This window comes from Mandrillus leucophaeus, unplaced genomic scaffold (genome assembly GCF_000951045.1).
Source record: "Mandrillus leucophaeus isolate KB7577 unplaced genomic scaffold, Mleu.le_1.0 Scaffold381, whole genome shotgun sequence".
Taxonomy (NCBI): Eukaryota; Metazoa; Chordata; class Mammalia; order Primates; family Cercopithecidae; genus Mandrillus; species Mandrillus leucophaeus.
The window spans coordinates 1,988,750-2,014,314 of record NW_012104043.1 but is presented as its reverse complement, the minus strand read 5'-3'; the positions used below and the strand labels follow the sequence as shown (position 1 = coordinate 2,014,314).

At 41.1% G+C, this 25,565-nt stretch overlaps 1 protein-coding gene across 1 annotated transcript in view; it reads left to right on the top strand.

The window, feature by feature from the left end:
- The first annotated feature begins 994 nt into the window (after positions 1–994).
- Positions 995–25,565, top strand: part of AFF1 (AF4/FMR2 family, member 1) — a 203,363-nt gene continuing 178,792 nt past the window's right edge. Inside the window, exons 1-2 of the mRNA XM_011990755.1 lie at positions 995–1,189; positions 13,898–13,971. Of these exons, the coding sequence (XP_011846145.1) occupies positions 13,934–13,971 (38 nt within the window). The 5' untranslated portion in view covers positions 995–1,189; positions 13,898–13,933. The remainder of the gene's footprint in view (positions 1,190–13,897; positions 13,972–25,565) is intronic.

Genomic DNA, 25,565 nt, shown 5'->3' with positions numbered 1-25,565 from the left:
GGTCCGCCTGGCCCCCGACGCCGCCGCCGCGGACTTCTCGGAAGCCTAGGCTCTCCCCGCCTCTCTGCCGGCTTCCCAGCAAGCTGACTCAAGTCGCTGGTGTTCCCACTTTTCCGGAGGGAGCCTTCGGGGAGAACGGGCGAGGGCGCAGAGCTCTCACTGCCCTACTTGCGAAACCGCGGCAGGTAGCGCGTAGAAAAACGGGACGGGGACACGGGAAGATACTCATGCTCCTTCCTCACCCCCAGCCCCCAAATCGGACGTTTGCCTGTGCTCCCCGCGTTTTGTGGAGAGCTGTCCCGTTGTTGGGACCTGCTCCCTGAGTTGCGTAATGAGTCCCAGAAGTTTCGGGGGGGGGGGGCGGGGAAAAGCGGGATTCTTCTCTCCTGCACCCTGGGACCCTCCCCTGGGCCTGTCGTGGAGAGAGATGAGGGCCTCCCGTCGCGTCTCACTGAGAGCAGGAGGGAGACGTGTGTCGGTGGTCCGTAGTCTCCGGGGAGGAGTTGGAGCCACATTCTGAGACTTACTTCTGGGACAGAGGGAGAGGCGTCTTCAGAGTGTGGGACTGGCTAATTTCTCCTGATAATGCTTTTTTCCTTCGGGTGTCCCATCCTCTGTGACCGTCACACCCCCACCCTCCGACGGTGCGAGCGCCGGAGCCGGGGAATGAGGGGAGAGAAGGTGGAGAGTGTGAATCACACGTTACCTTAGTGTGATGGTAGTTACATTAATGGAGCTGCGACGGGCCTGCGGGCGGTTCGATACCGTCCTGATAGTTTTCCTGGAGCTTCTCCACCTCCAGGACCCGCATATTGTTATGCAAATCATCCCGGGAAGGCACTTGGCTTTGGAGGTGGAGATGTGTCCGAATCTCCTGTGAACCAGTCTCTGCTGGGGGAAAGGCCTTGCAGCCAAGTGATTTGTTTTATTTAAGGGTGGAGCGGAGACAATTTTAACCCCCACTTCGTGCACGTTGTGGGGTGTGACTTACGGGGAAACCAGACTGATTTAAAACCTTCAGTGCAAACCTGTAAATTAAGGCGAAGACCCAGTGTTCCCTGGGACAGTTGCAAAGTGAGAAGAGCTCGGAAACTGAGGCACAGAAACATTAGGTAGGAGTCTGAGAGGCGTGGAGAATTTGGCTTGTGCAAGATTATTTCAGAGCAAGGTCATGCGGTGTGTGTAGAAGGTAGGTGGCCGTGGGATACTTCTCTCAGACCTGCGTGGTGTCGGCCTCTGGGTGGGGATAAAAGTCACAAAAAAGACCTTTGGACCCAAGAGTCTAGGTTTATTTCTCTGGGACTGAAGAATACCTAGGCATGGCCCTGTTTCAATGTTTACTTCCTTTGTCTAATGTATTTCCTTAGCTCGCCTTTCATCTTTAGTGGGAAGGATTCCTTGAGTGGATATTCTGGAAGTAGATTCACAGGAGAATGGAAAACTCTGGATGGTTTGCCTGCTTTAATTTCAAGGTGTTGTCTCTTGTGGATGTTGGAAAGTATTGTACTTGAATATTTGAAGATAAATATGCAGAAAAACAGTGGTGAGAACTAAAGGAAAACGATCCAAGGGGAGACGAGGAGAGAAAGCAAGAGAATACATAAGTAGTACGTAAAACTAGAGAAACTCATTTGAATTAAGCTATGTTTACGGAGAGAACCAAGGAAATAATTTGGGATAGATTTGGTCACTTTGAGACAAGTAGAGATTGAAGAGTGGGACTTTTGGGGAAAATGAGTTTAGATATTGGAGACTTTTCTTTTTTCAAATATAACTTACAAGGTTGATGAGGCTGGAGATGTGGGACTTGCAGGTATGCTGCTGTGAATTTTTTGCTTTTCACCTGCAAGAAAATGAACTGTTAAATATTAATCTGCCTTATTCATTCACTGTAACAATTGAATTTGTGTCTTTGGCATTTGCTTAACTCTTCAACTTTGCAAAAATATAATTTTGAAGAATAACAGTGTGTTAAATTAGCATACAAAGATCATTTAGAGATTGAAAATTTATGACAAAAGTCATAAATTTTAAACATTGCTTTCTCCTACATGCATAACAGGCATGCATTTTTTGCCACCAGAATCACTAATCTACTCTAGGGTAATAAGACCATGTCAAAACTAGCTGTCTCTTCTGTTTCCTCTCTGGTTTAACTGAATTTCGCAGAGCTGGTTGAGGTGAAAGTTACTTTTTTAATTGACTAAGATACTTGCTTAATTAGATTTTGGATTAAATTTGAAAGAGACTATTCAATTAAAATACATATATATGAGTTACGTCTTTATCAGACACCTCTACAAGTCACTTTATTTATTTTTGAGACAGGTTCTTACTCTGTCACCTAGGCTGGAGTGCAGTGGCACAATCATAGCTCACTGCAACTTCCAACTCCTGGGCTCATGGGATCCTCCCTCCTCAGCCTCCCAAATAGCTGGGATTACAAGCATGTGTCACCATGCCCGGCTAATTTAAAAAATCTTTTGGTAGAGATGGATTGGGGTGGGGAGGAGGGTCTCCCTACGTTACCCAAGTGGGTCTTGGAACTCCTGGCTCAAGCAGTCCTCCCACTTTTGCCTCCCCAAGTGCTGAGATTACAGGTGGAAGTCACCATGCCTGGCCTACAAGTCACTTTAGCCAGGTAATTGTTTAGTTGAAGTTTCATATTGCCTTGAAAGTTGAAAAGAGGGGTGAAAAAATTGAGCTTAGAAAGGGTAAACTTGTTTTCAATATTTTTTTGAAAAGCTGATAGAGTTCTATGTTCAATTCTGTAATTTGTGGGGCCAAAGTTCCTTTATTTCAGGGCTCTAGACCATTAACTAATTTTTGGGGAGGTTGAGAAAGTATGTTGGAGAGAGTGCAAATTAAGGAACCTCATTGGGGCTGGGTGCAGTGGCTCATGCCTGTAATCCCAGCATTTTGGGAGGCCAAGGCGGGTGGATCACTTGAGGTCAGGGGTTCGAGACCAGCCTGACCAACATGGCGAAACCCTGTCTCTACTGAAAATACAAAAATTAGCTGGGCATGATGGTGTGCTCCTGTAATTCCACCTACTTGGGAGGCTAAGGCAGGAAAGTCACTTGAACCCAGGAGGCGGAGGTTGCAGTGAGCTGAGATCATGCCACTGCACTCCAGTCTGGGCCACAGAGCAAGACTCCATCTCAAAAAAAAATAAAGTAAAATTTAAAAAAAGGAAAAGGAAAAAAGGAACTGTATTTACCATAAGTATACAGAGTTTCATAAGTGATATTTTCCTCATTAAATAATAAATTCAACAATGGTTTCTCTTCCCAAGTGATGTTTAATTGGCAATTGCTTTCTAGTAGTCTTTTTTTTTTTTAATACACAGTAGAAGCTTATTTAATATTGTTGATTTGGATCTTAGATTTTAAAATCGATTACATAAACTCTGTAATCTATTTATTAACATTCTGCCACAGCATGAAAATAAATGTGAAATATGTGGCTCCTTGTAGGTACACATCCATTATTCCTGATTGTTTATATCTGGGCAACAGATTGTTATAGACTTGACACCATGAGACCCCCAAGGTCATCAGGGTTGCTAATAGGAGTTTTTGTTGTATGCCTTAGGACAGAACTTCAGTAGTATTCCCGAAGGGAAGAAAATCAGCTGATTTTCTTAAATTATCTGGCCCATTTTAAACATGACTAAGGATTTCTTGCTAGAGTGACTTTTTCCTATTAAAAGACTGAGATTATTGTGACAAATAATGCCTGAAGGAGTCAATTACATCATTAATATAATATCTCATATTCATTCCTAATACCGTGTAAGTATTGAGTAGCTTCTGTGAGGCAGACAGTATCCTAAGCGTTGGAGAAATTGTGATGGTAACATGATGAAGAAAGAAAAAGGGCCTGTGCAGATGGAACTTATATTGGCACTTCACTGTTTACCAACAGCTTTCACATGGCGTAATCATTTAAGCCTAATTGTGACTCTGAAATTGGAATTCATTTTCCATTTTAAAATCAGGAAATTGAGTTGAAGAAGTTAAGTGACTTGACTCTGTGACTCAAAGCCTGGTGCCCTTTCTACTATGGTACACTGTGTTGGCTATGTTGATGTGTGGTTTCCTGTTTTTCAAGAATTACAGCTTGACTCTAAAATATAAATAGTGTTTCTCCTTGGGTAAGTAATTCTTTCTGGTCATTATGGGAATAAAAACAAGTATTTTCATTTAGGATTTTGAACATTTGTGCCTCCAAAGGAAAAAATTATGCAAACCTATTTAACAGACATGTGGTGCTTATTTGCACTAGATAAGAATCCTTACCTTTCTAAAAATTAAATACAGGGCATTACAGACTAGCTGTCTTAGTGCTTGAAAACTATTATTCAACTTGTGAAAGCTCAGTTTATAAATTTTTGAGAGCATATCCCTGTGTAAATCAGGACATACTCATGCCATTTCCTCCTCTGTTATAGATACAGTGAATATGTGCAGTCTGGCAGTAGTTCTCAGACCTATAATGTACTCCTGAAAGGCTTGTGAAAACACAGATGTGCTCCTCTTACCCATCCCCCGAGTTTCTGATCCAGCAGGTCTAGGGTAATGCCCAAGAATTTGCATGTGTAACGTGTTCGCGGCTGATATTGATGCTGTTATTTCTAGAACAACACTTTGAGAACCACTGTGGTATAGCGGAGAGTTTAAAAAGGTTTCTGAGTCAGACAGCTTGGGTTTGAATCTTGGATTGCTACCTACTAAGCTGTCAGACCTTAGGCAAATTACTTTTTTTCAAGAACTATGAAGGCTGACCGAGCACTGCTGCTTATGCCTGTAATTCTAGCACTTTGGGAGGCAGAGGCAAAAGGGTCATTTGAGCCCAGGAAATTTGAGACTAGCCTGGACAACAAAGTGAGACCCCTTCTTTAAACAACAGCAACAACACTTGTGAAGTCTGAGATTTTACCCTACTCTCAAGCTAACTAACCTGCCACAGTTTCACGGACCCCTGGGTTAGAGAGGAATGAATGACTGTATCACTCATCAAGATAGCTGCAGCCAGAATATCAACTTTTTCTTACTCTGGTTTCCTAAGCCCCATTTTCCAAAGGGTTATGTGAAGAGAGGAAGAGAGCCAAGTGACACATGCAAAAACAGTGGGTTGCATTAACAGGAAGGGAATCCTGAGTTTAGGGAATCCTAATCTTTTTTTGTGTGTGTGAGACAGTGTCTCACTCTGTTGCCCAGCCTGGAGTGCAGTGGTGCAGTGTCGTCTCACTGCAACCTTAGCCTCCCAGGTTTAAGCAGTTCTCCTGCCTCAGCCACTCGAATAGCTGGGATCACAGGCATGTGCCACCACGCCCACCTAATTTTTGTATTTTTAGTAGAGAGGAGGTTTCACCACGTTGGCCATGCTAGTCTTGAACGCCTTACCTCAGATGACCCACCCGCCTCAGCCTCCCAAAGTGCTGGAATTACAGATGTGAGCTGCTGCGCCTGGCCTCCCTAGTCTTTTATAATTGTCAGTAAGCATATTTGCTCTTCACAGGGAGATTTTATCTTCTTGTTGTTGTTTTTTTCCCCTAATCATTAGAACCCGTGAAGGGAGGGGCTGGGTGGGCATGGTGGCTCATGCCTCTAATCCCAGCACTTTGGAAGGCTAAGGTGGGTGGATCACTTGAGGTCAAGAGTTTGAGACCAGCTTAGCCAACATGATGAAACCCTGTCTCTACTAAAAATACAAAAATTAGCCGGGTATTGTGGTGGACACCTGTAATCCCAGCTACTCGGGAGGCTGAGGGAGGAGAATTGCTTGAACCGGGCAGCAGAGGTTGCAGTGAGCAGAGATCGAGATTGTGCCACCGCACTCCAGCCTGGGTGACAGAACGTGACTCCGTTTCAAAACAAACAAAACCTGTGAAGGGAGAGTTTTATCTTGATTATACTGCATAGTAAACATGCTGCCCTTAGTGCTAGGACACTATCCCTACTTTCCAAGGCTATTCACCATACAAACATCTTTAAAGATAATTTGGAACAGCCGGGTGCAGTGGCTCATGCCTGTAATCGCAGCACTTTGGTAGGATGATGTGGGAGGATTGCATGAGCTCATGAGTTTGAGACTAGCCTGAGCAACATAGTGAGATCTCATCTCCACAAAAATTAAAAAAAAAAATAGCCAGGTGGGCTGGCCACGGTGGGTCACGCCTATAATCCTAGCACTTTGGGAGGCCAAGGCGGGTGGATCATTGAAGTCAGGATTGAGACCAGCCTGGCCAACATGGCGAAACCCTGTCTCTACTAAAAATACAAAAATTAGCCCAGCGTGGTAGCACGTGCCTGTAATCCCTGCTACTCGGGAGGCTGAGGCAGGAGAATTGCCTGGGGGTGGAGGTTGCAGTGAGCCAAGCTCATGCCATTGCACTCCAGCGTGGGCAACAGAGCAAGACTCTGTCTCATAAATAAATAAATAAATAAATAAATAAATAAATAAATAAAATAAAAAATAGCTAGGCATGGTATTGCATGCCTGTAGTCCCAGCTACTCAGGAGACTGAGGCGGGAGGATTGCTTGAGCCTTGACCTAGGCTGTAGTGAGCTGAGATCCTTCCACTGTACTCCAGCCTGGGCAACAGAGCAAGACCCTGTCTCGAAAAAGATAATCTGAAACAAAACAAAGACAATTGATGCCTCTGCTTGTAAAAATATGCACAAATACCACAGACCCATGGAGAAATTGTCTCCCAACACCTTTCCAATCCTCCGTTGTTTTTTTTTCCTTATAAAATGGAGCGAGCAGTATAGCAGTATCTCCTTTATTGAGTACTTGAACAGATTAAAGGGACTAAGATCTGGCAAGTTCTTGGAGCAGAGCATAGTAAGTGCTACATAAATGTTTGCTATTATTATTCCTGAAGGAAGAGATTGTGTTCTCAGTCTTTTTTTTTTTTTTTTGTGGTAAATATTGTCTCATAAGATGAAGTAATTGGTTTACTTTGAATAAATTGCAAACTCTGAGTTTGTTCCAAGAAACTTTTGTAAGGGTCCAAATTCTGAAATGAGGACAATGCCTTGTACGGTATTTTGCCAGCCCACAGGGAATGAGGCAGAGACATTTTCTACCAATATTCATGTGCTTTTCTGTGTTTCCCAGCTTCTTTATGGTTACACAGAATCAGGTGACTCGTCTGTCCAGATAAGCAATGAGTCACAGATAAGCAATAAACATTTATTTATTTATGTAGCATAAGTTAACTCCATATAGTAGTAAGTACTATGAAAAAATAGAAGTGTGGCCAGCACTGCTATTTTTCTCCTCAGTAGCCATTCCTGTTGGTTCTTATTGTCACTAAGAGAACTTTAATTGCTAAGAGACTACATTTGTCCAGTCTTGGGTAATAGATCATGTTTGTTCTCAGCCAGTGATGACAGTTTGTATCTTGATTTACCTGCTTCCTTTAAAGCTAGAAGAGCCCAGGTGACCTAGTTCTGGTTTTTTTCTTAGTCAAGATTTTTGGGAAGGATTTTCCTTTTCTGACAAAAATAGACAAATATGTCAGGCAGAGCTGCACCTTCCTCTTCTCCTCTTCATGCCTTGAATGTGAATGAGATATCTTGTTTATAAGATGTACCATGGCAAGCATAAAGACAACATGCTAAATAGGCAGAGCAGAAAAAGTCAGAGTTCCTGATGCCCTCATTGCATAGCTAACAGCATGCCAAGTAGCCACCCTCTTCTAGACTTTCTATAGGAGAAACATAAACTTCTATTAATTTAAAAAGTTGTTACTTGCAGCTAAACACATTCCTAACCCATATAGTAAGCATAATGGAGTAGAGAGTACTCATATGGAGAAGAGAGTACTCTACTCCATTATGGCTGGAGAGAGTCCTTGAGGAGGGACAGCATTGTTACATTACCTTTGAGAGTCAGTGAAGGCCTCTCTGAGAATGTGTCATTGAGCTGAGTGCCTAATGATCAGAGGGAGTCAACAACATGTGGGATGTGTACTTGAGTGTAGGGTAGCTCCAGAACCCCACTGAACAAAACTTCAAAGTGGAGAAGAGATAGTTGGGGAAATTGTATTCCTTTATGGATTTCTGAGCTTGTGAGGTCCATACTTATTGAGAGCCTAGAGGAACTGTAGATAATCAGATCAGTTTGGGGTCCTGGGAGATTATGATCTCTCCCAGGGGGTAGATCTCTCTACTTGGAGTAGAGTTCTAGAGAATCAGACTAAAACAGAATGTATGACCCACGACTTATCCCTGACACGTTGCCTATTACCAAGAGACGTTATTCCTGGGTAAAGGAGAAGTATAAATGACGAGGGACTAACCAGCTTACAGGCCTCTGGTCTCTGGACAGAGTAATTTTTCTCATATTCTCCTTTGGAAACAAGATTGTGGTCCTGGAACTGGGGAACTACTTGCTCTGTTTGTCCAGTTGAAAGGTTCCCAGGCTGGGCACGGTTGCTCACACCTGTAATACCAGCATTTTTGGGACCAGCCTGGGCAACATGGCAAACTCCTGTCTCTACAAAAATACAAAAATTAGCCAGGTGCGGTTGCTCATGCCTGTAATCCCAGCACTCTGGGAGGGCAGATCACCTGAGGTCGGGAGTTTGAGACCAGCCTGACCAACATGGAGAAACCCTGTCTCTACTAAAAATACAAAAAAATCAGCTGGGCATAATGGTACAGGCCTGTAATTCCAGGTAGTCGAGAGGCTGAGGCAGGAGAATCGCTTGAACCCCGAAGCATAGGTTGTGGTGAGCCAAGATCGTGCCATTGCACCCCAGCCTGGGCAACAAGAGTGAAACTCTGCCTTAAAAAAAAAAAAAAAAAAAAATTAGCCGGGCATGGTGGCACACATCTGTAGTCCCAGTTACTCTGAAGGCTGAGGTGGGAAGTTTGCTTGAGCTCAGAAGGTGGAGGTTGTAGTGAGCCATGACTGTGCCACTGCATTCCAGCCTGGGTGACAGAGCAAGACTCTGTTAAAAAAAAAAAAAAAGAAAGAAAGAAAGCTTCCCTAGTGTATGGAGTTGCCGCAGCACATGGTTTGGCCAGCCAAAAAAATAACTAAAACAACTACTACCATTTATTGAATGTTTACCATGAGCCAGTCATTGTGCTAAGACTTTTACAAATATTATTTTACGTCACCCGACAACAATCCCATGAAACCGTATATTACTGATGAGAAAGCTGAGGCCTTAGAGAAGAAGAATAATTTTCTCGAGGTTTTTTTTTTTTTTTTTTTTTTTTGACAGAGTCTCGCTCTGTCACTCAGAATGGAGTGCAGTGGACTCTGCTCACTGCAAGCTGCATCTCATGGGTTCATGCCATTCTCCTGTCTCACCCCCCGAGTAGCTAGAACTACAGGCGCCCAACGCCACACCTGGCTAAATTTTTTTTTGTATTTTTAGTAGAGACAGAGTTTCACCGTGTTAACCAGGATGGTCTCAATCTCTTGACCTCATGATTTGCCAGCCTTGGTCTCCCAAAGAGCTGGGATTACAGGTGTGAGCCACCGCACCCAGCCTGGAGGTCTTATAGCTGGTTGCAAAGCGGATCTTCTACCAGCATGTCATAAAGACTCTCGAGAGTAGGATCCCCAGAGTGTACTAGGTTTGGAAGCACTTAATGACCTAAGTGGACAGAGTATTTGAAAACATCTTGAGTCACTTTTTGTATTCATCTTCTCTCTTTTTTTCTCTCTCTATATGTATGTGGTATGAGTGTCCATAAAACTTACATATATGTGTATATACTCACACATATATGTGTATACACACTCTTGAATTGTGAATTGTTTATTTGGGGAAGAAAAGCAGTTTGATACACATGACACTTTAATTTCTGAATAAATTTGGTAAGCAAGAGAAGGAGGACTATAGAAGGGTCACTTAGATAGTAACATACATTCCTGCCATGGAACATTCCAAAATGAAAGAAAGTTTGCATCATTCACATAAAATTTAATGTGGATGTAGCTGCTACGATGTGTCAGTGTGCTAGGCATTTTAGCTTGGTGATATGATATATGCTGCTCTGTTACTCTAGGTAGCAAGCTCTCTGTTTTACACGTAGGGGCACGGAGGCTTAACTTGTCCAAGGCGATCATGCAGCTCACTTGAGCCTAGCTTCTTTCTGCTGTATAGCACTACGCTGTTTTTAAATAGAGCCAAGTTAGTATCTTCCCTATTTTCTTTTCCTTTTTTTTTTTTTTTGAGGCAGGGCCTTGCTGTTTCACACAGGCTGAAGTACAGTGGTATGATCACAGCTCACTGTAGCCTCCACCTCCTGGGTTCGAGCTACCCTCTCACCTCAGCCTTTTGAGTAGCTGGGACCGCAGACATGTGCCACCTTGCCCAGCCTTTCCCAATTTTTTTTTTTTTTTAATAAGACAGTCTTGCTCTGTTACCCAGGTTGCAGTGCAGTGGTACAGATCACAGTTCACTGCAGCTTCCTCCTTCCTGGGCTCAACCTATCCTCCTGCCTCAGCCTCCTCAGTAGCTAGGACTACAGGCATGTGCCACCATGCCCAGCTAATTTTTCTATTTTTTGTAGAGACAAGATGTCAGTACCTTGCGAGGGCTGATCCTGAACTTAAGCAGTTCTCCTACCTCGGTCTCCCAAAGTGTTGGGATTACAGGCATGAGCCACCATGCTTGGCCCGTGGAGGATTATATTGAAAGATTGATATCATAACAATAAAAAGTGAAGATGCCTTTTTACATCTCCTGCTCTGGCCCCTTCACCAAATCTCTTCCCTTTCTGGAAAACTACTATTAACAGTTTGGTATATGCTATTCCAAACTTTGTGTGTATGCATAAATTTAATAATAAAGCATTAAACAAACAAAAAACTTGGCTCATATTGTACATTTTATTTAGATCTTGCTTAGATAAACCTATGTAGTTCTTTTTGATGTTTTAAGGCATCTCATTATGATGTATCATAATTAGCCATTTTTAAAATGATATGTATTAGATTGTTACCAGTTTTCTTACTCTTACAAGCAATATTTTATTGCACATACCTCCTTGTACACATGTGACTGTATTTTAAGGAATGATTCCTTAAAGGAGAATTGCTAAATTGAAGCATACACTAAATTCCTTTCTTGGTGGTTTAGAATAATAATTTCCTGACTATAGTAGGCCACCATTTGAACCTAACATAACCTAACATTCATAACGTATCGTAGTGTGTATCTGGGCTGTTCATACAGCTGTGGAAATCACACATCACCCTCAACAGCCTTGCTTAGGCTGACTTTGGTCTTTGTTGTGAGACACAACTGAGATATCAGTCAGTAATCTCATGATGCAGCCTTCCTGCCCCTCTCTCCCTCTGTGGGGAAAGATCAAGCCTCTCGCGAAGTTAAGCGTTTTAGTTGCACAGATAGGTCCCTGGCTGTGTCCAGGGGCTCGATTCCTCAGAAGCTATGGTCTCTCTCACTTTGAACCCCATTCACCTACCCAAGAATCTGTAGTGCTCCTGAGCAGTGAGACCTAGGGCGTTGCTCACTCCTTCAGTCTTCTACTTATCAGTCTCGAGGCCCCTTTTTCATTACAGATCTCCATGGCTTGCTCCTCACTTTAAGTCTTTGCTCAAATGTTGTGTTCTCTGACCACCCTACATAAAACTGCAGTACCCTACCTTGATTCCTCTCTGCACTCTATACTCCCATTTTGCTTTTCTAACATCTATCTATTTTACTGAATGTGTCTTTGCTTACCTTCTGTAGTATGTAAGCTCAGTGGTAGCAAGAGTCTTTTCTTCACTCTATTTATTTTTTATGTTTTTTGAGACAGGGCCTTGCTGTGTTACCCAGGCTGGAGGGCAGTGGTGCAATCTCAGCTCACTGCAACCTACATCACCCCTCCCATCTGCATCCCTGCTCAAGCAATCCTCCCACCTCAGCCTCCTGAGTAGAGTAGCTGGGACCACAGGCATGCACCACCACACCTGGCCATTTATTTTTAATTTTAGCAGAGACGGGGTCTTGTCATGTTGCCCAGGCTGGTCTTGAACTCCTGAGCGCAAGCATTCAGCCCACCCTGGCCTCCCAAAGTGCTGGGATTACAGGATTGAGCCACCACATCCGGCCCACTCTCTTTTTTTCTTAGTACCTGGCTTAGAGCAGATACTCAGGATACATTTGTTGGTTCTGTCAGTCAGTGAACAAACAAGTGAACTCAGGACCCCTCTCAGATTGATAGCCACCCAACAGCCCAACCTGTCTCCTTTCCTACTGTTATCATTGTCCACCAAAGAGCCCTAGGGGTGGGTGCTATTGGGTTGCAAGCAGGTTGAGCATCTTCATTGGGAGGGTCATGTGAGGAACTGCCATCAGGTGCCTGTCTTCAGGTGCCTCTACAGAGGTGTTATGAAGAATAATGCCAACAGGAATGCAATAGTGTTTTATTGATCACTTACTGTGTGCCAGCCCTGCAAGTCAAGAGAGAGAAAGTGTGAGCAGCGAAGGCAGGGGTAGAGCGAGAAATGCAGAGAAAGAGAAAAAGGAGAAAGTGAGCGATAGTAAGTGGTGAGGGAAAGGGAGGGAGAAGAGTGGGGATTGAGTTGGAGAATTGAGAAAACTTGCCTAGGGGGCCACTATTGCTGTTCAGAGGAGTGACACATGTTTGACCCTGAAAAGTAGATCTCTGCTAGTGTGAGTTAACTAGAATATTTGCAACATCCATACTGCAATCTTTTGAGAGAGGAGATAGAGTGACAAATTATGTCTGCTAGTATGGAAACATTGTAGTTAGCAAGTCAGCAATTTAAATTCCATGGAGAGGGAGATAAAAGACCTTATCAGGGGTAAGAATAGAGCTATCAAGGACTATATTCAGTGTTTCAACCTCAGCCAAAATTGTAACAGCCTCTTAAACAGAGGTAAGTTAAAATGATTACAAATTTAATGTGTGTTTCCATTTGTATCAAATGGTTTGTCGAGTCTGTACTAAGATAATTTAGTAACATACCTTTGCCTTAAGGATGTTTGAAAAGTAAAACAAACTATTTAATGCAAGTTAGGATAAGTGTAGTCAATTTATAAATACTCACTAGAGAGGGAAAAGGAAACAGCTGTAGACAGTGTTAACCATGAGAGGTTGTTTCCAGAGTTACACAAGATAGTAGCAAGACTATCTGCCCAGATTGGATACTAATTTTTTCCCCAAATTCAGTCTTGTTTTGCAAGAATGCTCAGTAGTTGTTTTATTTGGGTTTTGTTTTGATTAAGTACCTTTAATGAGTGGAAGTAAAATCTTAAGATTGATTGTTACCAGGACCCACTTTTCTTGTTAAGTGTTGCATTCTCCTGTGAGAATGACCTGTTGATTACCTTTCTCTTGCATACTTGACACTCTTAACTTTTCTTCCTTTTAATTCTAGTGAGGATGCTGACACAACCTGTGACCTTAGGCAAATTACTTAAAACTGAGTCTACATTTCTGTCTTTTTTTTTTTTTCTTTATGATTTTGAGTCTCCATTTTCTTATCTATAAAATAGGATATTAGTATCTGCCTTGCAACTTTATTATAATGTATTAATGAAATGCCATTTTTCAAAGGGCTTATTTATATTTAACACAATGCTTGGCACAAAGTAGGCACCAGGGGAATGGTATTTCCTTTTCTCCTCCCCCTCCTCCTTATGGTAAACTTGTGCACATTGTTTTCTTGCTGAAATGGCTTTGAGAAGCAGCCTCACAGTTAAAAGTGCAATTGGCCTTTGATATATACTAGATAGTTTATTCATGCAACTTGGGAATTAGGAGAACCATTTTCTAATTCAAATGAGAACTTGGAATTCTGTCTCCAGGAAAACTTCTTACAGGTCATGTGTATCCCTGAATTTACCCACAGGCTAATGTTCACGGGCTGCTGTTTGTTTCTCTTTCAGATGAACAGACTTGCCACTTTCCACTGACTGGGAACAATGGCATTTACGGAAAGAGTCAACAGCAGTGGCAACAGGTAAGCATGGAATCTATGATTCAAAGACATGCTGATATTTAATTTTATAATCCACTTTTCAATGAATAAGTTTGGTCTTTTTCAGTTTTGCAACTTAAGAACTCACTGGTGCAGGAAAATGTTTGAAATGTTCAGTTTTCTCTACATGAAGTCAAACTTGTTGGACTGGCTACATATTGTCGTTTAAAGCTAGCAACTGCCGAGACTGTTAACTCATTTTTTAAAAATGTGATGTTAATTTAAATGATTAAATCAGCATTCTAATGCTGTGTTCAGGATAACAAGATTGCACTGATTTGGGGAAAGCGTACACATGCTCAGCCTGTGCTTGAAATAAATAAACAAATCCACCTCATCCGGAAAGGTGTGAAGGAGGGAATTCCTTCATATTTATATTTTGCCCCTTTCACATCTCTCCCTCCAACTCTGCACACACAATTTAGTGCCTTCTTGCATGTAGTAATTGATCAGTTTTGATTGAGGGGATCATATTAACATTTTGAAGCAGTTTTAAACAATAACTCATTTGACATTCAGAAAGAATTATCACTGATTAGTTTTTATTTAAACTATTAGCTACTCAAAAAAAAAAATATATATATATATATTTTGAGATGGAGTCTCACTCTGTTACCCAGGCTAGAGTGCAGTGGTGCGACCTCAGTTCACTGCGACCTACACCTCCCAGGTTCAAGCAATTCTCCTGCCTCAGCTTCCCAAGTAGCTGGGATTCACCAGGTTGACCAGGCTGGTCTTGAACCCCTGACCTCAGGTGATCCCCCTGCCTCGGCCTCCCAAAGTAGTGGAATTACAGGCGTGAGCCTCTGTGCTACACCAAAAACATATTAAATGTTTTTAAATATTACTACTACCCCTTGTAGTAACATTCTAGCAATTACAGAATTGTTTTTATTGTTACTTTTATCATTTCTATTTATTAATTAAATTTTTTTTTTTTTTTTTTTTTTTTTTTTTTGAGACAAAGTTTTGCTCCTGGTGCCCTGGCTGGAGTATAGTGCCATGATCTTGGCTCACTGCAACCTCCGCCTCCCAGGTTCAAGTGATTCCCCTGCCTCAGCCTCCCAAGTAGCTGGGACTACAGGCACATGCCACCACACCTGGCTAATTTTTGTATTTTTAGTAGAGACAGGGTTTCACTATGTTGGTCAGGCTGGTCCCGAATTCCTGACCTCAGGTGATCCACCTGCCTCAGCCTTCCAAAGTGCTGGGATTACAGGTGTGAGCTACCATGCCCAGCCATAATTTCTATTTATGATAGAATTATTTTCCACCTTCTTGCTACTGCATTTGACTAGTCTAAAAAATAAAAACATTATAGGAAATGTAGACTCGGACTTATTTAACTAATATTTATAATGCCACAGAATAGATGATGGTGCCTGCAATTGTGGACCATCCCAAATGTTCTCCCACTTCTCCCCCTTTCTGGTTCACTTAGGAAATGATTCAGTTCCTGGTCATCACTGTGGGCCTGTTAAACTTGGTTTACTCTCTCCCCTCACCAAAGGGAAGACAGTTGACCCTGACTGCTGCAATTCACATTCTGCTAGAGCCTGGGGGAAAGCTGTTATCATTTGTCTTTAGGTTTATTCATAATGTTGGGTTACACATACGTTTTACATTTTTATGTAGTTAAATGTCTTGTCCTTTATGGATTCTGGCCTTGATTGCGCTTAGAAAGGTCTTTCCTCCTCCAAGATTGTGAAAATAATGTCATGTGTTCTTTGCTGGCACTTGTACGATTTCATTTTTGCATTGAAATCAGAACTTGTAAGCTGGTGGACTGTGGGACAGATCTGGTCAACATATGGGTTTTGGTTGGCCTGTCACAGAATTCTGAAAGAAATTATCTACCAATGTTTTTTACTTAACAATCTTCTATCTTCTCATGAAAAATTTAAGATTTAGCAACCCTGGGCTTGCATTGCCATGTAGCAGTGCTCAGACAGAATTGAATAGCTTAAGCTCTTTTAAGCAGAACACAGGCTTTCTAATTCAGAACTTCCCAAGTGGTATGCCATCAAATGCTTTTCAGGTGTGCCACGATATTGATTCCCCCCACCCCTCCCCGCAAGCCTAAAGGTCAGCCAGAGCTCCTATCTAATTTCCCCCGCAGACATCTGCTTTGTCCGTTTGCCCCAGAGACTTGATGTTAAAAAAAAAAAGTTGAGAAAGCACTGACGCTTTTCAATTCGTTATAGCTCTCTGCACAGCCAGATTCACACATTTAGTTAGCTGCTTGACCCTCTTTGACTTTTTAATATTTTGATCCATATGTAGTTAACTTGAATATATTGTATATTTCATATTAATAGGAAAAGATAAAGATGGGGGATGTTAGGGAACCATTTTTTTTTTTCTTTTTCTTTTTCTTTTTTTTTTTTTTTTTGAGATGGAGTCTCGCTGTCACCAGGCTGGAGTGCAGTGGCACGATCTTGGCTCACTGTAACCTCCACCTCCCAGGTTCAAGCAATTCTCTTGCCTCAGCCTCCTGAGTAGCTGGGACTGCAGGCACACACAACCATGCCCAGCTAATTTTTGTATTTTTTAGTAGAGACGGGGTTTCACCATGTTGGCCAGGATGGTCTTGATCTCTTGACCTCATCATCTGCCTGCCTTGGCCTCCCAAAGTGTTGGGATTACAGGTGTGGGCCACTGCACCTGGCTAGGAACCATTTTTTTTTTTTTTTTAAGCAAAAAGCTAGACAATTGTTTCATCGTTATTTATTAAATCACCTATCTTTTCCCCGCAGATATGAATGCTAGGTCTAAATTTTATCACAGTTCTGGGGCTGTTGTTGGGCTGTCTTTTGCTCCATTGATGTGTCTTTTGGCAACTGTGGCATATTGTTTCACTGTATCTTTGTATGTCTTAATATTGTGGCAGATTCTTTGTAATTCTCATTTTTAGAATTTTAATAGCTATTCATTCTCATGCTTCTCAATATACTCTGAAGTCATTAATCATTTTCTAGAAAAATTATGATTGGCATTTTGATTGGAATCCCTTTGAATTCATCAGTTAGAGTTGACTACTGTAGGCTATTAAAACGTCTTCCTATAAGAATGTAGATATCAGACTGGTGAGAATTTAAGGAGCTGAAGAAATTTTAAGTTTTAATTGTAAGATTTTCGTGGAGGTCTGATTTTTCAAAAAGGTTGAGTTATTGACGTTGGTTCGTGTGTTATTTCTGGTAGATGAATCAATTATAGTGGGTAAAAGTATTATCACTGACATGATTAAAAAGATATTTTAGCTTAAAACCTAGATGACAGGTTGATAGGTACAGCAAGCCACCATGGCATGTGTATACAACCTGCATGTTCTGCACATGTATGTAACAAACCTGCATGTTCTGCACATGTATCCCAGAACTTAAAGTCAAAAAAATACATATATATGTATTTTTTTGGTTGTTTTTGAGATGGAATCTCACTCTGTCTCCCAGGCTGGAGTGCAGTGGTGCAGTCTTGGCCCCTCTACCTCCCAGGTTCAAGCTTTTCTCCTGCCTCAGCCTCCTGAGTAGCTGGGACTACAGGTGCCCACCACCACGCCTGGCTAATTATCGTATTTTTTTTTTTAACATGTCATCCAGGCTGGTCTTGAATTCCTGACCTTGTGATCTGTAAACCACCCCCTACTTCCCGCCTCCCAAAGTCCTGGGATTACAGGCATGAGCCGCAGGGCCCAGCCTAAAAAAAGATACTTTATATTCTCTTATTTTTTTTTTTTTTTTGGTTTTGCTAATTATTAAGCTTGGATGGGTAACTGCCCCTTATAACATTCTAGCAATTAGAGAGTGTTCTTATTATTTGTTACTTTTATCATAATTTCTGGCTCCTCACCTCCTCAGTATGCTCCTTTTAATTTTAGTACCTAGTACAAGTGGTAAGCTTGGGGATATCCTTTAAAAAGTTCTATTTTTAATACACACCAGTAGCTCACTTGTTTAAATGTTTAATCATGATAGGTATTTAATCTTTTAGTTGCCCAGAAAAAAAAAACATTAAATTCATGTGGAACTGGTCCAGGACTAGGACATATTTGCAAAGGAAAGAGATGTATATTGAGTACACAGCTCTAATCATTCAAACTAAATTGAAGTCTGAGCATGAACCCTTACTTTGCTCAGGGCTATCAAAAGTCATAAGCATGGACAGAATATTAATGTAATGTGTAAAGACAATATTTGTTGTAGTTCTTAGAAACAATAAGCTTATTCTGTGACTTCCAGATTTATCAGCACTTGACACTGTTGAATTTGAGCTCACTTATATATTTCTTCACCTTCCTTCCCTCCCCCTTTTTAATAGTTCTTTCTAAAAATTGTTACTGGAGTCTAACAGACTGAGAAAGGCAGACATTGTTAGTACAGTTTAGTGCATTTCCTTTTCTTTTCTTTTTTTTTTTTTTTTTTTGAGATGGGGTTTTGCTGTTGTCGCTGAGGCTGGAATGCAATGGCGTGATCTCGGCTTGCTGGGTCCTCCGCCTCCTGGGTTCGAGCGATTCTCCTGCCTCAGCCTCCCAAGTAGCTGGCACACCACCATGTCCAGCTAATTTTTGTACGTTTTTAGTGGAGACAGGGTTTCACCATGTTGGCCAGGCCAGTCTCAAACTCCTGACCTCAGGTAATCTACCTGCCTCGGCCTCTCGAAGTGCTGGGATTACAGGCGTGAGCCACCGCGCCCAGCCTAGTTTAGTGCATTTTCATAAAGTGAACACACTTGTGTAACAGATCAAGACCAGCTTTCTAGAATTCCCCTCCTATCCCCTTTCAGCTACTACCTCCCTTAAAAGTCACCACTGTTCTGACTTCTTCTAACACCCTGCATTTGTTTTGTCTGCTTTTCAATTTTATTTAAATATAATCACATAGTATATACTCCTTTATTTTATAAAGTTTCCATTCATTTTGATATTTGAAACACTGTGAGGTTTAGGGGTCAATCTACATGACTTTTGGCTCCCCAAAAGTTTAACTACGAATTAGCCTACAGTTGACTGGAAACCTTACAAATAACATAAACAGCTGATTAACACATATTTTGTATATGTATTAAGTACTGTATTCTTACAATAAAGTAAGCTAGAGAAAAGAGAATGTTATTAAAATCATGGCTAGGGGTATGGTGGCTCATGCTTGTAATCCCAGCACTTTGAGAGGCTGAGGTGAGCAGACTGCTTGAGTCCAGGAATTCACTTGAGACCAGCCTGGGCAACATGGTTAAACCCTGTCTCTGCAAAAAATACAAAAATTAGCCACCTGTAGTCCCAGCTACTGACGGGTTGGGGTGGGGTAAAGGCTTGAGATGGGAGGATTGCTTGAGCCTGGGAGGTCAAGGCTGTGGTGAGCCGAGATTACACCACTGCACTCCAGCCTAGGTGACAGAACAAGACCTGTCTCAAAAAAATCATAAGATAAAATGCATTTACTGTTCATTAAGTGGAAGTGGATCATCATAAAGGTCTTCATTCTCATCCTCTTCGTGCTGAGTGTAAGAAGAAAGTCTTAATGTCCCTGAGGCAGAAGAAAATCCACATGTCAATGGACTTGCGCAGTTCAAGCCCATGCTGTATTTTATTTCTTCTGTTCAATATATTTAAATATCTTTATCATATATTTTATATTAGGATATTACTTTCCCATCAACTTCTCATGGTCTAAGATGATAATATAATTATCCTTACTCTTTGTTCCACCTCCTTACTCTCACCTTCCTTCCAGCTAGTCTGTTTTGGTTTTATCCAGATTGATAGCATATTTTATTTTATGATTATTTGTGCCCTTGCAAGCTTTGTCTTTAAAATGACAATGAAAGTGGAAAAACCAATAAGCATTATTTACATTATTTTGATTGAGAAGGAAAATGGTGTCTAGGATTTTATTTCTCCTCCAACGTCAGCCCCAATACTACTTGAACAGAAGATTCATATTGATCAGGACTAATGAACTATCATTAACTGAATAAATTGTTCAAATTAATACCAAATTTTAAATTGCTTCATCTTTGAATAGTGCTTTGGCTTTGATTGGACTTTCTAATTTCTTTTTCCTTATTGAAGGAGAAAATGTGCCTTTTTGAACACTAACGTGTTCCCCTTCTTACTCTTTTGTATCAGCTGCTTGAAATGTCTCATTTTCTCTTTGGAATCTTGAAACTATAATTAAATTTTACAAAGTGTGTGCTAAATCACATTCTTCTGAAATTGGGCGCAGGTAACTGAAGCCAGAGAGTAAAGTTGGGATATATTCTGGGAAATTTTTTACTTGAGGACAGGGGAAAATGTGTTAAGGTAAACCATAAGAATGAAAGAAATGTCATTTCAGGCTATACTACCAAATGGATGGGACATAATTTTATTGTCTTCTGCCATTCAGAGTGGGTACTGAAGTGTTTTAGGAGATTTGCTGAGATGCTTTTCAGTTTTTGGGAAGATTTGAGGGATTGGATTTTGTGAACCTTGAATCATATAGGATGGAATACTGTAGCCCTGGAAGCTCTCCTTTTCGAGTTTGAAATAATGTTTAACTCTCCTAATTGAGAAGAGTTTTCAATTATTGAGGAAGCTACAAGGTGTTAAACAGATTAACACCTATTATATGGACAGATCTTCTTTGTGCAAGTAAATCAAGGACCAAACTTCTAGATGCTTACTAGAGAGATTAATGGCTGTAGGCCATGTTTTCCTGAAATAGTGATTGGCCTGGGCATTGTAAATAGTGCACACCTGGAATTGTGAAATGGGGAAATAAGGTTTCCACATTTTCAAGTGAAGTAGTTTCTGGCCTGATTTACAAGTGCAAGAATATTTCTTATACAAAACACCTTGTTTTCCTTCACTTTAGAAAATGATTGCTAACTGATAAGTATGTGTCATTGTCATATGTAGTTTAAGATGAGTCACTCAGTTTGAAGGGTTTAGAAGAGTTTAGATTCAGACTTATCTGAGAAGTGAGGAAATATTTTTTGGAATTAGTTATTTCCCAAAAGGAAAGTTAAATTTTGCATATAAGGAAACACTGCTACTTAGTATTTACTCTTCTACAAGTGGCACAATCATGTTGAAAAACAACAGAAGTAACTTTATTGAGGTATAATTTACATGCTATTTTAAGTATACAATTTAATTTTTAGTAACTTTACTGAGTTGGGCAACCATTAGTACAATCCAGCTTTAGAACATTTCCATCTAGATGGAACTACCTGTTTACAGTTAATCCCATTTTCATTCCCAGTCCCAGGTAACCATTAATCCTCAATAATTTTGCCTATTCTGGACATTTTATATAAGTACAATCGTACAATATATGAGTTTTTGTGACTGGCTTCTAAGGATAAAGTTTTCAAGATTCATCCATATTGTAGCATGTATCAGTTTTTTAGTCTTTTTTATTGCTAAATAATATTCCATTGCACAGATGTGCCATCTTTGTACTATTTGTCAGTTAATGGACATTTAGGTAGTATCCACTTTTTTGTTTTTATGAACAGTGTTCCACATGTGTTTTTATTTCTTTTGGGCAGATGTTTAGGAGAGGAATTGCTTGCCTCTAAGGTAGGTTTCTGTTTAGAGTCATCTTTATTCTAAGCTCACAAGCCATTGTGCCCAGGGGTCAGTTTTGTTTATTTGCATGTACTTTTTCTCTCTGTCTTTAGCCCTGAACTCCCTACTAAGGCTAAGAGTTGGAGGAGAATGAATTAATGTTAGTAATTATTTTGTGCCTTCAGTATAATGGACACTAGTCCAGGCATTTGGCATTATATCATTTTAGGTGATAAACTTGGTCCAGGTGGTAGATAAGATGAACACTGAGTTGAATTGCTGGGGATAACATTGTCTTTGTAGGGATACTAATTTTATACTGTCTTGATGTGGGAAAGAACCATTTTGCTTTCTGGAGGCCTTCCATTGTAACAGTACTTTTCTTCTGAAGCCATAGTAGTCAGCCTCCTTTAGGAAGAAGAGAATTTCAGTTCCGGTTTCTCCTGTTTTGCAGAAGCTGGGGAACCATTATTTCAAAATCTGAGTCATGTTTTCTATGCTCTGTAGGGTGTTCATATTAGTAGCCTAATTTTACTGGAGAAAGCAAAGGCCTGCAGAGACCTTCATAGCTGAGTATGTGAATCAGACTATGGGGAATGCTGGGACAACTAGGTCATTTCTGGTTGGAATTTTTTTTTTCCTTATTTCTTGAGACGAAATCTCACTCTGTCGCCCAGGCTGGAGGGCAGTGGTGCGATCTCCGCTCACTGCAACCTCTGCCTCCCAGGTTCAAGCAATTCTCCTGCCTCATCCTCCCAAGTATCTGGGTCTATAGGTGCATGCCACCACACCTGGCTAATTTTTTATTTTTAGTAGAGACAGGGTTTCACCATGTTGGCCAGGCTGGTCTCAAACTCCTGACCTCGGGTGATCCTCCCGCCTCAGCCCCACAAGGTGCTGGGATTACAGGCCTGATCCCGCTAAGCTACCACGCCCAGCCCTGAGCCACCGTGCCTAGCCCAATTTTGCCATACTTAAAGAAACAAAAAACAAAAAAAAACTATCCTTTTTACTTTTTTTCTTTGCTGAACTATTTTAGAGCAAATTCCACTTCACTTCTGCATACTTTATGTGCATCTCTAAAAATATATGGATATTTCCCTACATGAATATATACCAGTCTCACACCTAATAAAATTAACATCTTGGATTCATCTAATACCTAGTCTATCTCTGAACTTTCTTCTTTTTCTTTTTTTTCGTTTTTGAGACGAAGTTTCACTCTTGTTGCCCAAGCTGGAGTGTGATGGTGCAATCTGGGCTCACTACAACTTCTACCTCCTGGGTTCAAGTAATTCTTCTGCCTCAGCCTCCCAAGTAGCTGGGATTATAGGTGCACATCACCACGCCTGGCTAATTTTTTGTGTTTTTAGTAGAAATGGAGTTTCACCATGTTAGCCAGTTGGTCTCAAACCACTGACCTCAAGTGATCTGCCCGCCTCAGCCTCCCAAAGTACTGGGATTACAGGTGTGAGTCACCATGCCCAAACTTTCTAGATTGTTTTAAAATGTCTTTTAAAATTGTTTTTGGCTGGGTGTGGTGGCTCATGCCTGTAATTCCAGCATTTTGGGAGGCCAAGGCAGGTAAATCACCTAAGGTTCAGGAGTTCGAGACCAGCCCAGCCTACATGGTGAAACCCCATCTCTACTGAAAATAAAAAAAATTAGCCAAGTGTGGTGGCATGTGCCTGTAGTCCCAGCTACTCAGGAGGCTGAGGCAGCAGAATCGCTTGAACCCAGGAGGCAGAGATTGCAGTGAGCCGAGATTGTACCACTGCACTCCAGTCTAGGCGACAGAGTAAGACTCTATCTCAAAAAAATAAATAAATAAAATAAAAAATAAATAATAAAATTGTCTTCATCCTGATTCAAGGAAACTAAAGTTCACATATTGCATTAGGTTTTGTCTCTTGAGTCTTAACCTAGAGCAGTATTTACTCTATTTACTTGTGGGGTGGGAGCATTTACTAGTTAAGGAAACAGAGTTGAATGTATGTCCTACTTTGTGGATTTGTTTGTTTCCTATTAATGTGTTTAACTTGTTTCAATATACCAGTAGTTCTTAACGGAGGACAATTTTGTTTCCCTCTCTTCCAGGGGACATTTGACAATGTCTAGAGAGATTTTTAGTCATCACAATCTAGTGAGTAGAGGCCAGGGATGCTATTAAACATCTACAATGCACAGAATGGCCCCCACCACAAATAATTTTCTGGTTTCTAATGTCAATAGTGCTGAGACTGAGAAACTGTCAACCTATCCCATGTATTTCCTGAAGAATGAAGTTAGCACTAAAAGCTTGGTTAGATTCAAGATAACTCTTTTTGCTTAAAATAGTTTAATTGCCCAGGAGTGCCGGTATTCTGTTTTGATCTGGGTGTTGGTTACAAGAGTATATCATTCTGTGAAAATTTATATGTGACCTCTGCACTTTAAGAAATGTATGTTATTTTTAATTTTAAAAGTTTACATTAAAAAAAGAAACCTCTTTAGTTGTATTGGGTCCCTTCTTTTTGTCTACTACGTCACACTTCTTAAATAGTTCAATAAATCTTTAAAGCCTCATTCCCTTTTAAAGTTCCTTAATAGTCATTTTTTTTTTTCCCCAATGTGAGAGACTGGTAGAGATGGGGAAAAAATGGGTGCCTTTTGAACCCATTGTTGGGATGGCTGAATGTCTGTTAGGGAAGTCAGAGTGCTGGTACTTTCCTTGCTCTGGAGAAAATTGCAGAGTTGCCCTAAGGGAGGGACACCTAAATGATAAGTAATGTTAGGCCCCTTGGGTTTTCTGTGAAAGCTTATAGGGGAAAGTCATTCCAGATGGGATGGTTTGAAAGCAGAGATTGGCTTTCATGAGCTGTGGAATTTGGGAAAGGGGCATTCTGGGCTGAAAGAACCAGGGAAGGTAAGGAATGCATTAGGGGTGTGCTGGGAACCTTTTCTTGAGCGATGTCTTAAAGTCAGCTTCTCTCCTCTGTCTCTGATAAATAATTGGAAGGAAAGGCAATGAATTTTTTTCTGACAGTTGGTTCTAACTGGGGGCCAGGGCCTCGTTTGCAAATGAAAGGACTGCTGTTGGAGTAGTTGAAATCACAATGGGCCCTGACTCTTTTCACATCAAAGTGTAAAAGAATCTCCAGGGGTGATAAATGGGGGCTGCTGGACTCATTACTTGTAAACAAAGCTGAGGGATGACCTCTACATTTTTTTTAATTAAAGGAAAACAGGGTTTCCTAGTGGTGAGCATGGGCCTGCTCTCCGTTTGAATTTTGACTGTTCACACTGGAAAAGATCTTTGTTAAGGTTACAAGGGAGCTGCCACTGTTTCCCGGGATTTACTCCAAATCTCAAACACTACTGGAAAAATGCTGTGCCTAGGACGGCCCTGCAGGTATCCTGCGTGTGTTGAGAATTGAAGTGCAGTGGGTTCTGCTGTGTTATTGTTACAGTAAAGTGGAACAGGGTGGAATTTCTGAGTGCTGCTCCTCTCGGGAGACTGAGGGCTCCTTTACTCCTGTTCCCACCCAACATCAGCAGGAAAACTCCTTTATTCCTGTGCAGTGTAGAAAAAGGTTCGTTTTTAAGTAAATTCTTAGCTCTTTGTAAAAGAAGTCCAAAGGCAGTGGTTTTAGAGTTTAACGATAGTATTTCTTTTTATTTGTGTAGTTACAAGGCTTTGAATATGATCAAAACCTTTAACCAAAACTAAAGTATGTGCATACTTTATGGTGTTGAAAGCAACACTATTAAAAATAGTACAACATTTTATGTGATTAAGATAGCAAATTGCTGCCTAAATTCAGCCTGCAGTTAAGGCCCACCTTCAGTAAACTCTCCTTGTGTAGTCAGCTCCTCACCAAGCTTATCTCTTACTGTTTTTCCACTTGGCTTCTCTGTTGCGGTCAGTCCAAGCCCTAACCGGATTTTAAACAACTGGAGGTCAGAGACTGCCCTTTGTAACCTGAGTGGAACTGGTAAGGCACTGGGCACCCAAGAATTCTAATGTATTTACTGACTTTCCACATGT